The sequence below is a fragment of the Nerophis lumbriciformis genome, linkage group LG25, assembly GCF_033978685.3.
Source record: "Nerophis lumbriciformis linkage group LG25, RoL_Nlum_v2.1, whole genome shotgun sequence".
Classification (NCBI taxonomy): Eukaryota; Metazoa; Chordata; class Actinopteri; order Syngnathiformes; family Syngnathidae; genus Nerophis; species Nerophis lumbriciformis.
Genome location: NC_084572.2, coordinates 30,542,578 through 30,556,233, shown reverse-complemented (window position 1 = coordinate 30,556,233; position 13,656 = coordinate 30,542,578). Strand labels below are relative to the sequence as shown.

The 13,656-nt window shown below is 37.6% G+C and overlaps 1 protein-coding gene across 3 annotated transcripts in view; it reads left to right on the top strand.

The window, feature by feature from the left end:
* The window catches only part of LOC133621802 (protein tweety homolog 3-like), a 54,796-nt gene extending 45,501 nt beyond the window's left edge, over window positions 1-9,295 (top strand). For 2 of the 3 annotated variants that reach the window (XM_061984166.1, XM_061984165.1), the window contains 2 exons: window positions 2,418-2,493; window positions 7,549-9,295. In XM_061984166.1, the coding sequence (XP_061840150.1) occupies window positions 2,418-2,493; window positions 7,549-7,683 (211 nt within the window). In that variant the 3' untranslated portion in view covers window positions 7,684-9,295. The remainder of the gene's footprint in view (window positions 1-2,417; window positions 2,494-7,548) is intronic. The other variant, XM_072916084.1, reaches the window with a different exon arrangement.
* Window positions 9,296-13,656: the final 4,361 nt, after the last annotated feature.

Genomic DNA, 13,656 nt, shown 5'->3' with positions numbered 1-13,656 from the left:
CCGTCGGGTTAGTAGCGTACCGAAAGTGGGCGGGGCTATACGCAGTCTTGATGGACGAGAACATTTACTGTGGCGCCCTGCAATGCGTGTTCGCCGAGAAGCGCTATTGTGTACTTTTTACGCTAACACTGTTCCTCTGCACCTGTCCAACATAAAAGATGCAATACATCACATACAACAACATCACATGAAGGAGTAGGACAGGTGTGCCTTGTTAAAATCCAGTCGCTGTTGCTTAGCAGGTGAAGTGTGTCTCTCTTTACTAGCTTCGTCGAAGCATGTTGCTTTTGTAGCTGTTTCAGCAGCCGTGATGTCTTGTTAGTAAACACAGACACGCCCCCTCTCACATACACACACACACACACACACACACACACAGACAGCCTCTTTCTTGTCGCCTCTTCCGCAGCGCTGCAATAAAACACACTCAGATCTTCTCAGTTTCTAGCCCAGGGGTCGGGAACCTTTTTGGCCGTGAGAGCCATGAAAGCCAAATATTCTAAAATGTATTTCCGTGAGAGCCATATAACATTTTTTAACACTGAATACAACTAAATGCATGCATTTTTAAGTAAGACCAACATTTTTAGAGTCTAACAAGTCTCTTAGTCTTTTTAATAACATTGTTATTCTGAAGATAACCAATAATAAATAAAATGCTTCTTACCATTAATGCGACTTCTTGAACAGGATGTACGGATTAAAATGCATGAGAGTGTTTTATATTTTGAACGTTATTTTTAACACTGCAATTACCAGCGGAATTATTCATTACTTATCGTGTTAAGCAATGTTTATCTGAGAGCCAGATGCAGTCATCAAAAGAGCCACATCTGGCTCTAGAGCCGTAGGTTCCCTACCCCTGTTCTAGCCGATACTACATAAAAAAATAACGTAAAATAATGCAGTAACGCATCATGTAGTAACGGTAACTGAGTTACTGAATATAAAAAATAACGCGTTAGATTACTATTTACCGTTAGTCCCAACACTGATTACATACAACAACATAACATGAAGGAGTAGGACAGGAGGCCACAAGCGTTAGCAACATTAGCATAGCTATGTAAGCTATAGTGCTAACATTACACTCGTATTCTATAAGTAATGGTAATAATATATTAGACGTCATATATCACATACAACAACATAACATTAAGGAGTAGGACAGGAAGAGACAAACGTTAGCAACACTAGCATAGCTATGTGAGCTTAAGTGCTAAAATTACACTCGCATTTTAAGAGTAATGATAATAATAAGACAACTAGCATGCTAACTTTTTAAACACATTTTTCAGGTATACATAATATATGTTGGTGCTACAGTCAGCACATAAGCATGCTAGCTTTTCTTTTAGCTAAATTTACAGGTATACACCTCAGTGTCGTATAATTTGGCATTTCACTAATGCTAGATGTAAGCGTGCTATTGTTAGCATGTTAGCATAGTACTGTTAGCATGCTAGCTTTTTTTTTTTTTTTAGCTCCTTTTGCTCATATTTTTGTTACTTCGGATAGGATAGGACTTTATTGTCATTGCACAAGTACAACGAAACTATGTTTCCAGCACAAACCCGTTCAAGATTAGACAAACAAACAGTGTACAAGGTTACAGAACAGGAACGCTGATAGGTCGCCACAAGGCGCCCCGTAAAAGATAAGAAAAAGGTAAAACGCTGGGGAAGAAGATGAGTAAAAAAATAGAATCTAAACTGGGCTCCTAAGGGGGCCTAGTCTGGAGTGGGAAAAAACCTCCATGCAATGCACACATAAACACGTTACATTTAATCACGACAACTCGCAACAGAGGGGCGGGGAGTTGGTCCCCTGGAGGTCGACTGCTGCTTTGAAGCGCAGCCAGCCGGCCATCACCCCGAGGGGAAACAAGCGGTGGTGAAGGCGTGGGGTGGGGGAGGGGTACTTGACTCTATCTTGCCAGCCTGCTAACTGTTAGCTTTTCCGTTCCGCTTTGGCTCGTCAGCATTCACATGAAATTTCTACCGAAATGTTCTAGGTCTTTGAAAAAAAATGGTTTTGAAGGTGAAAACTACCAAAATGGTCCCCGGATCTTTGGATTTTTTTCCCCGTCTGTGGCCCTCAGTGGAAAACCCATGTCATGAGCGGTTTCTAAGGACACATATTACCGTGTCTGTGTAACAGAGGACTTTTTAAGACGCAGAAGCGAGCTGTACTGGACTGCTTGGTGGAAACGTGGTAGTCCCAACTCGGCGAGCCTTCACTTGTAGCGATCCTTTGTGATGTTTGACTGCTAGCTGCCTGCCAAAAAGCATCCAGACGAAGAACACATCAAATATTTTGTCTACAGTATGACTATTCATTTGCCCTTGAGCAAGCAAACACGATAGCGGCGAGTGAGCCCGTCTTGCCGTTGAGTAACCTCTGATTCTACAATGCAGGAACCAGAACGCAAACTTTCAGAACCCGCGGTGTGAGAACACCCCCTTGATTGGCAGGGAGTCCCCTCCACCCTCTGTAAGTGCACACTTTCTAGGAGACCCCCCACCCCGTCCTGTCCCCGCTGTCTTCCAACAGCCACACCGTTGAGACTCTTCAAATGTCCAAGGTGTGGCTATTGGAAGGTAGACCACCCCCCGTGCAACCCCGCACCCTCTTGCCTGCACCATGGCCTGGATCATTTTGTCAGCCTGGGGCGAAACAGGAAGTGGTGGATGATGTCACATTAGTGAGTTGTCTATTTCTGATGTCGGCTTGGATGCTTGGTCGGGGAGGTGGGGTCCTGGAGAACTCTTTGAACTTGTGCGGAAAACCACGTGTAAGGAAAACGTCCAGTCGTCCCCCGCCCTCCTTCGGTCCACCCCTCCAGTCTTTCATACGTCCATCGAGGTGTTACAGTATGTGTCCTCTCTTGTTTCTGTGACCCTTGACCCACCTGACCCTCCATTATGAAACTTCCTCCCCTCCAAGGCCAGAACTTCCTTTGATTGATATTCACTTGGTGTGACTACTAGACCACTAACTCGTAGCAACCAGGCTAACATCAGAACTAGAACGCTAAACTAACTCAATTGTTGATCATGAATAATAACATCATCTCCACCTAATCAACTGTTGATTGATTATTTGACTTGAATCAAACCCCAACTGTGCAAATGACTGGCCTACATATTGATTTGTTTGTCTCTATCGATCTAGCTATCTAGTTAGCTAGCTAACCAGCAAGTTATTTATCCAGCAAGCGAGCTAGCTACTTATCTAGAAAGCTAGCAAACTTTCTATCTAGGAAGTTATCTATTTATGTAGCAAGCCATCTATCTACCTATCTATTTATCTGTACCTGTCTTATTTATGTATCGATCTATCTGTTTATCTATCTAGCAAGCTATCTATTTATGTAGCAAGCTATCAATCCAGCAAGCTAGCAGGCTATCTATCAAGCAAGCTATCTATTTATGTAGCAAGCTATCAATCTAGCAAGCTAGCAGGTTATCTATCAAGCAAGCTATCTATCGCAACCTATCTATCTATGTATCGAGCAAGCTATCTATCTACCTATCTATTTATCTCGCAAGCTACCTATCCAGCAAACTTTCTATCTAGCAAGCTAGCAAACTATTTATCTAGGAAGCTATCTATTTATCTAGCAAGCTATCTATCTACCTATCTATTTATCTATTTTGCAAGCTATCTATCTGTATCTGTCTTATTTATGTATCGAGCAAACTATCTATCTGTTTATCTATCTAGCAAGCTATTATTTATGTAGCAAGCTATTAATCTAGCAACCTAGCAGGCTATCCATCAAGCAAGCTATTTATCTCAACCTTTTTATCTCGCAAGCTATCTATCTACCTATCTATTTATCTCGCAGGCTATCTATCTACCTATCTATTTATCTCGCAGGCTATCTATCTACCTATCTATTTATCTCGCAGGCTATCTATCTACCTATCTATTTATCTCGCAAGCTATCTATCCAGCAAGCTTGCAAGCTATCTAGCTAGCTATTTATCCAGATAGCTAGCAAGCTAGTTATTTTATCGAGCAAATGACTGGTTCAAATATGAATTTGTTTTTCTTCCTACCTATACCTATTTAAGCTATCTTTACCGAAGCTATCCAGCAAATGACTGGTCTGAATATTAATTTGTTTGTCTCTATCGATCTATCTATCTAGCTATCTAGTTAGCTAGCTAACCAGTAACTTATTTATCCAGCAAGCGAGCTAGCTACTTATCTAGCAAGCTAGCAAACTTTCTATCTCGGAAACGATCTATTTATGTAGCTAACTACATTCCAGATAGATGGATAGATAGCAGTCTGTTTATCGAGATAGCTAGCTAGAAAGATATACATACATATATATATTTAGCTATCTTTCTAGCTAGCAGTCGAGCTGTACGTCTGTTAAAAAAAAAAGAGAGAGAGAAAGACAGACAACTAGAAATATATTTTTAGCTATTTATCTGTCTAGCTAGCTAGGCAGATAAAGATATTTGGCTATGTATATGTCTATATTGCTAGCTCGCTAGCAGTCTATTTATTGAGATAGCTTGCTCGACATATATACTTAGCTATCTATCTAGCATTTTATTTAGCTCGATAGCTAGCTAGAACGATACTGATATTTAGCTATATAGCTCACTATATAGCCAGCTAGCTAGCAGTTTATTCAACTGGATAGCTAGCAAGAAATATATAAATATTTAGCTAGTCGAGGTTTCTGTGGTTTATCCGTTATACAGTGCTCAATACCGGGGTAGAGCGGAATATACGGTCAGGGAAAAACACAGAGGCTATATCATCCCAACAAGCCTGTTTCCCAGGGAAACAGGCTTGTAGGGATGATATAGCCCCAAGGTTTTTTCCTGGTCAAGAAAAAACACACAGGCTAAATCATCCCTACAAGCCTGTTTCCCTGCAGGGAAACCTGCGAAACAGGCTTGTAGGGATGATATAGCCTCTATGTTTTTTCCTGACCTAACGTAGATATTTAGCTATCTATATTCCAGATAGATGGATAGATAGATATCTATTTATCTAGATAGCTAGCTAGAAAGACATATATATATATATATATATATATATATATATATATATATATACAGTATTTAGATATCTTTCTAGCTAGCAGTCGAGCTGTACGTCTGTTTAAAAAAAAAAGAGAGAGAGAGAAAGATAGAGAGAGAGCTAACAGTAAATAGACAGCTAGAAATATAGTTTTAGCTATTTATCTGTCTAGCTAGCTAGAAAGATATAGATATTTAGCTATGTATATGTCTATATTGCTAGCTAGCTAGCAGTTTATTTATTGAGATAGCTTGCTCGACATATATACTTAGCTATCTATCCGTCTAGCTAGCTAGCTAGAAGTTTATATAGCTCCATAGATAACTAGAAAGATACTGATATTTAGCTATATAGCTCTCTATATAGCCAGTTTATTCAACCACGATAGCTAGCAAGAACTATATAGATAGATGTTTAGCTAGTCGAGGTTTCTGTGGCTTATCCATTATACAGTGCTCAATACCGAGGTAGAGCGGAATATACGTTAGGTCAGGAAAAAAACACAGAGGCTATATCATCCCTACAAGCCTGTTTTCCCTGCTCATCAGGGAAACCTGCGAAACAGGCTTGTAGGGATGATATAGCCTCTATGTTTTTTTCTGGTCAAGAAAAAACACAGGCTATATCATCCCTACAAGCCTGTTTCATCCCCTGACGAGCAGGGAAACCTGCGAAACAGGCTTGTAGGGATGATATAGCCTCTATGTTTTTTCCTAACCTAACGTAGATATTTATATTCCAGATAGATGGATAGATAGCAGTGTATTTATCTACAAACCCCGTTTCCATATGAGTTGGGAAACTGTGTTAGATGTAAATATAAATGGAATACAATGATTGGCAAATCATTTTCAACCCATATTCAGTTGAATATGCTACAAAGACAAGATATTTGATGTTCAAACTGATAAACTTTTTTTTTTTTTTGCAAATAATCATTAACTTTAGAATTTGATGCCAGCAACACGTGACAAAGAAGTTGGGAAAGGTGGCAATAAATACTGATAAAGTTGAGGAATGCTCATCAAACACTTATTTGGAACATCCCACAGGTGAACAGGCAAATTGGGAACAGGTGGGTGCCATGATTGGGTATAAAAGTAGATTCCATGAAATGCTCAGTCATTCACAAACAAGGATGGGGCAAGAGTCACCACTTTGTCAACAAATGCGCGAGCAAATTGTTGAACAGTTTAAGAAAAACCTTTCTCAACCAGCTATTGCAAGGAATTTAGGGATTTCACCATCTACGGTCCGTAATATCATCAAAGGGTTCAGAGAATCTGGAGAAATCACTGCACGTAAGCAGCTAAGCCCGTGACCTTCGATCCCTCAGGCTGTACTGCATCAACAAGCGACATCAGTGTGTAAAGGATATCACCACATGGGCTCAGGAACACTTCAGAAACCCACTGTCAGTAACTACAGTTGGTCGCTACATCTGTAAGTGCAAGTTAAAACTCTCCTATGCAAGGCGAAAACCGTTTATCAACAACACCCAGAAACGCCGTCGGCTTTGCTGGGCCTGAGCTCATCTAAGATGGACTGATACAAAGTAAAAAAGTGTTCTGTGGTCTGACGAGTCCACATTTCAAATTGTTTTTGGAAACTGTGGACGTCGTGTCCTCCCGACCAAAGAGGAAAAGAACCATCAGGATTGTTATAGGTGCAAAGTGTAAAAGGCAGCATCTGTGATGGTATGGGGGTGTATTAGTGCCCAAGACATGGGTAACTTACACATCTGTGAAGGCGCCATTAATGCTGAAAGGTACATACCGGTTTTGTAGCAACATATGTTGCCATCCAAGCAACGTTACCATGGACGCCCCTGCTTATTTCAGCAAGACAATGCCAAGCCACGTGTTACATCAACGTGGCTTCATAGTAAAAGAGTGCGGGTACTAGACTGGCCTTCCTGTAGTCCAGACCTGTCTCCCATTGAAAATGTGTGGTGCATTATGAAGCCTAAAATACCACAACGGAGACCCCCGGACTGTTGAACAACTTAAGCTGTACATCAAGCAAGAATGGGAAAGAATTCCACCTGAGAAGCTTAAAACAGTTCCCAAACGTTTACTGAGTGTTGTTAAAAGGAAAGGCCATGTAACACAGTGGTGAACATGCCCTTTCCCAACTACTTTGGCACGTGTTGCAGCCATGAAATTCTAAGTTAATTATTATTTGCAAAAAAAAATAATGTTTATGAGTTTGAACATCAAATATCTTGTCTTTGTAGTGCATTCAACTGAATATGGGTTGAAAATGATTTGCAAATCATTGTATTCCGTTTATATTTACATCTAACACAATTTCCCAACTCATATGGAAACAGGGTTTGTAGATAGCTAACTAGAAATATATAAATATTCAGCCATCTATCTTTCTAGATAACTATAAGTGTACCTTTCCTTCACAGCTAACATTTAAAAAGTGTTTTTATTTTTGTTGCATTTATAACTCTTTCTCGTCTTCTTCCTGTCCGTCCCTCCTCCTGCCCAGTACACCTCCAGTATGAGAGCCAAGTACCTGGCCACCAACCGCCCAGACCAGAACCGCCGCTCCGTCCCCAACGACCAACTGGACCCCGCCAGTCGGCCGCACGCCACCGCCCGACCACAGTCCTCGGTCCACTAGGGACCAGAACGGCTAAAAAGGGTTCCGTTCTCCCAACAAGCCAGAAACTCAACAGCTCAGCAAGTCGCTGACGGAAGACAGAAGCACACTTTTGTCCACTTTACTTAAACACAACGCGCCTTGGCTCCTCCCCCCCTTACAACTTGCAAAACCACTAGGCTCTGTCTACTGCCCCCTAGTGGACACACTCACACACTGTACAAAGATGTACATAATAACCATCATTTCATGACGGATGGATCATTGCTGGTGACGTGCTGTGCTGTGCACTTCATTACTGTATCTCTTAAACACACATTGTGAATAAATAATAATAATAATAATAATATGACGTTTAGCTAGAATCTAACTTCAACCATGGACTTTTTCCAGGAATTCTTTGGATTTCAGCACTTGAAGGACAAAAACAAAAAAAAAGGTGCCAAAAAACAAAAGATGCCTGACGTGTTGGAGAAGCTTATGTTTGACTCGAAATAACGACAAAAAAAATCATCGTACAACGACAACGAGGGAAGACCGGGAAAAAAGGAAGTGTTTGCTCGGTGCTACGTGAGTAACGTTTTCAGTCATATTTTTTTTAGCGTAGGACTAAATATTGGACGTTTACAAAAGTGATACTGTGACAAACTTTTACCGACTTTTTATTGTTTTTGGGGTTTTTTTACGTCCTCGTAAGCACAAGTTTTCTTCTCCTGCTAATGTACAGCCTGTGTAAAAACCATGCTAGCGTGTGAGACATGGCCTTTTGTTTACATTATCGCTACGACGTCGCGCTAAAGTCATGTTTACGCGTCAACATGCTATGAAAAATGTAAAAGACAAAAGGCTGTAATGTGCATGCCAGGCCAGTAGTTGGCGATGTCATTTAGTAAAGAAACCGTTTTTTTTTACGCGACATGGCTTGCTAACGCAGCTGCGCACATTAGCAATTGCATTATATGTAAAGAGTAGTTCGTAAAAACGCCACTACCGTCTTCCGATGTTTTTTGACTAAACACACTTCGTTTTTAGCGTTCCTATGACACAAGTAAATTGTCAGGTTCAAACACTGATGACATTTATTAAACAAGACAAGAGGCAAATAATTAAACAGAGACAGAATTCAATTTGGACTCAGGAGAGTCGCCCGGACATTGTATCCTTCTACAATCTCCAGCACGCTCTGCCAAAAGTTTGTATGCCTCCTTCTTTTATTTTGGACCACATGGCCACGGCTGTTTCCAAAGGACAAAGGTCGCAAAAAAGTTCACAGAAAAGGTCGTAAACAATTCACAGAAATGGTCAGTTCAAAAAGAGTTCGTAAAATAGTTCAAAAAGAGGTCCATAAAATAGTTCAAAAAGAGTTCGTCTGGAAATTGGGCAGATCCTGTCATCTCTCCGCTTTGAAGTCCTTGGGCCAGAACAACATCCTTCTGTTGATTACCATACATGAGAGAAAACGGAAAACCCTTCATGTGGCTCTCCCCCTTACACAGTGGAGTTTTACGAGCATTCTTCTTGGTAGGTTGCAAAGACAGCTTTTGTCTTCTTACTTGACAGAACTCAATATAACACAAAGTTTTTTGTGATAATTTAGAAACAATAATTCTAACATAAATCTATCGGGTTTTAGGAAACACGCAACGTGTATGTAAAGAAATGTCCAAAACGACTACGTTTTAGTCGTTCATTTAGTCGAATTAGCATTTGTGTCGTAGCTGCCAACAACTACGACGTTACAGCGTTACAACATTTCGATCCAACGGCCACTTCTCATATTAGCGAGACAATCTTGTCTGATTCTTTCGGAACATGTTCGATGCAAAGATCGCAACTAGCCGTACTGCAAGTGTTCTTGCGCTTCGGATGCGTTAAACGTTCGTACAAAATGCGATGCAACGTTCCACCATTACTGTGTAACATTTTTACAGTTTTTCGTTTTTAGCGTTCAAATGGAAACCGTTTTTATCACTTTTTTTGTAGTTATCGGCATTTTTGTCGTAGTAGTTCGCAGTTTCGTTCAGCATTTCAACATTTTGTTCATCCAACGGCCACTTCTCATGTTTGCTAGATCGGAATTTTTTTCACGCTAACATTACGACTCGCCGTGTTACAAGTGTCCTTTCACTTTGGATGCGTTAAACGTTCGTACAAAATGCACAAACACGACAACAACAATGCGATCATTCCACCATTACAATGTGAAAGTTTTCCCAGTTTTTTGTTTTTAGCATGGAAATCGTACCAAAAATCCACTATGGTTTTTATAACTTTTTTTCCCAATTATTGGCATTTTTGTCGTAGGAGTTCGCAGTTTCGTTCAGCATTTCAACATTATATTAATCCAACGGCCACTTCTCATGTTAGCAAGATCGGAATTTTTTTCACGTTAACATTACGACTCGCCGTGTTACAAGTGTCCTTTCACTTTTAAATGTTCGTACAAAATGCACAAACACGACAACCGCGATGCACCATTTTTGTGTACGTTTTCACATTTGACCTCTATTAGCGTTTAAACGGAAACCATAACACAAATTCCACGTAACACAAATTCTACTGTTAATGTTTTTTAATCACTTCCCTCCCCCCGAGTTGTTAGCATTTACATCATGGTAGCTAACAGCTCCGATGTTTCCTACAGAATTTCAAAATATATTTCGCCCCCATATTTCGTACAAAATGCACAAACACGACAACAACGATGCAATGTTCCACCATTACTATGTAAAAGTTTCCCCATTTTTTTGTTTTTAGCGTTTAAATGGAAACCGTACCAAAAATCCACTATTGATTGATTGATTGATTGATTGATTGAAACTTTTATTAGTAGATTGCACAGTACAGTACATATTCCATACAATTGACCACTAAATGGTAACACCCGAAGTAAGTTTTTCAACTTCTTTAAGTCGGGGTCCTATGGTTTTTATAACTTTTTTACTAGTTATTGGCATTTTTGTCGTAGTAGTTATAAAAACCATAGGGGATTTTTGGTACGGTTTCCATTGAAACGCTAAAAACAAAAAACTGGGAAAACTTTTACATAGTAATGGTGGAACATTGCATCGTTGTTGTGTTTGTGCATTTTGTACGAACATTTAACGAACATTGGATGAATAAAATGTTGAAATGCTGAACGAAACTGGTTCGCAGTTTCGTTCAGCATTTCTCATGTTAGCGAGATTGAAAAAAATTTCCCGCTAACATTACGACTCGCCGTGTTACAAGTGTCCTTTCACTTTGGATTTGTTAAATGTTCGTACAAAATGCACAAACACGACTACCGCGATGCACCATTTTTGTGTACGTTTTCACATTTGACCTCTTTTAGCGTTTAAACGGAAACCGTTACACAAATTCTACTGTTAATGTTTTTTAATCCCAACCCCCCGACCGAGTTGTTAGCATTTACATCATAGTAGCTAACAGTTCCGATGTTTCCTACAGAATTTCAAAATATATTTCACCCCCATTGACCACTTCTCGTGTTAGCGAGATCGGAAATGTTTTCACGCTAACATTGTGTTACAAGTTCACTTTGGATTCGTTAAATGTTCGTACAAAATACTCAAACGCGATAACAACGATGCAATATTCCACCATTTTTGTGTAAAAGTTTTCACATTGTACGGTTTTTAGCGTTTTTAAACGGAAATCGTGACAGAAATTCCCTTTTGTTGCTGTTTCCCGACATTTTTTGTTCAGCCAAGACACACACACGTGCATTTCACCGTTCTTACGTGGGGTTTTAAAACTCCCGCATTTAGACCCAGACCGTTTTGTATCTTTAGTTAAAAATTCTCACTTACGTTTTTGTCATAAATGTTGGCAGCTACGGCGTTAAAGCTTTTGGATTTTTTCAATATTACACAGTTTATGCTAACAATGCTACTAGCTGTGCTAGCGCTAAAAAAAAAAAGAGTACACTTTAAGACGTTTGCTCCAAAAATCCTGTTGTGTAAAATGAGCTGCCAAAACGTTTTATTATTATTATTTTAAACGTAAATATAGCCCCTAGTTAGCACTTCAGTTAGTTAGCGAGACAATCTGTAGTTTTGGGACATTTTTAACGCTAACAGCGCTATTAGCTGTGCTACAAGAGGATGCTAATGTTGAAAAAATGGATCTGAATGAAAAGCCTTTCATAATGTTTTTTAAAAATGTCTCCTTTCTCATATTCATATCACCAACATGTTTTTTTTAAAATAACAATAATAACGATAAAGTCCCTGTCTCGTAACAATGGACGTTAAAAAATAAAAATCGATGTTTTTTTGTCGAAAAATGACATTTTTTTTCCTCGTTGGTGAATCATCATAACATGATTCCAGTGACACACACACTCTTGTCTTTCAAGTCCTGCTCTCTTTTGTGTGTGTGTGTGTGTGTGTGTGTGTGTGTGTGTGTGTGTGTGTGCGTGTGCGCACCAGGACTTGAGGTACACGCCAGTGTCCAAATGTTAGCGATGTTTTTTCTATGGCTGTTTTTATTTCCCATGTCTGGAGTCCAATAACGATGATTAATGATGTAAATGTCCAAAGTGTGGTAATTCAAACTGGAATACATGTTGGGAAAAAAAAGGAAATGCAATTAAAGCAATTTTAACAACATCAAACCAATCAAGCTTTGTGAGTTTTAGCACCATCTAGTGGCCAAATATCATGTGTGAAGTTGGCCCACTTATCTAGCACTTCTATGGCTTCATTGTTCCTCTCTGTTTCTCACACTTTGTTTTTGTCTAACTATTATAGTTTTGATGTTATTAACATTATAGTTTTGATGTCATTAACTATTAAAATTGTTATGTTATTTACTATTATAGTTTTTGTTATTAACTATTATAGTTTTTATGTTATTAACTTTTATAGTTTTTATGTTTGAACTATTACAGTTTTTGTTATTTACTATGATAGTTTTTATGTTATTTACTATTATAGTTTTTATGTTAACTATTATAGTTTTTATGTCGTTAACTTACACTTTTTATGTTATTTACTATGATTGTTTTTGTTATTTACTATTATAGTTTTTATGTCATTAACTTACACTTTTTATGTTATTTACTATCATAGTTTTCATGTTATTAACTATTATAGTTTTGATGTTATTAACTATTATAGTTTTTATGTCATTAACTATTAAAATTGTTATGTCATTTACTATTATAGTTTTTGTTATTAACTATTATAGTTTTTATGTTATTAACTTTTATAGTTTTTATGTTATTAACTTTTATAGTTTTTATGTTTGAACTATTAGTTTTTGTTATTTACTATGATAGTTTTTATGTTATTTACTATTATAGTTTTTATGTCATTAACTTACACTTTTTATGTTATTTACTATGATAGTTTTTGTTATTTACTATTATAGTTTTTATGTCATTAACTTACACTTTTTATGTTATTTACTATGATAGTTTTTGTTATTTACTATTATAGTTTTTATGTCATTAACTTACACTTTTTATGTTATTTACTATCATAGTTTTCATGTTATTAACTATTATAGTTTTGATGTTATTAACTATTATAGTTTTATGTCATTAACTATTAAAATTGTTATGTTATTTACTATTATAGTTTTTGTTATTAACTATTATAGATTTTATGTTATTAACTTTTATATTTTTTATGTTTGAACTATTACAGTTTTTATTTACTATGATAGTTTTTATGTTATTTACTATGATAGTTTTTATGTTATTTACTATTATAGTTTTTATGTTAACTATTATAGTTTTTATATCATTAACTTACACTTTTTATGTTATTTACTATCATAGTTTTCATGTTATTAACTATTATAGTTTTTATGTTATTAACTATTCTACTTTTTACGTTACGAACTGTTATAGTTTTTACGCTAACTATTATAGTTATTACGTTAACTATTACAGTCTTTATGTTATTTACTATTGCAGTTTTTATGTTAACTATTATAGTTTTTACGTTAATAACTATTACCGTTTTTGTTATTTACTATTATAGT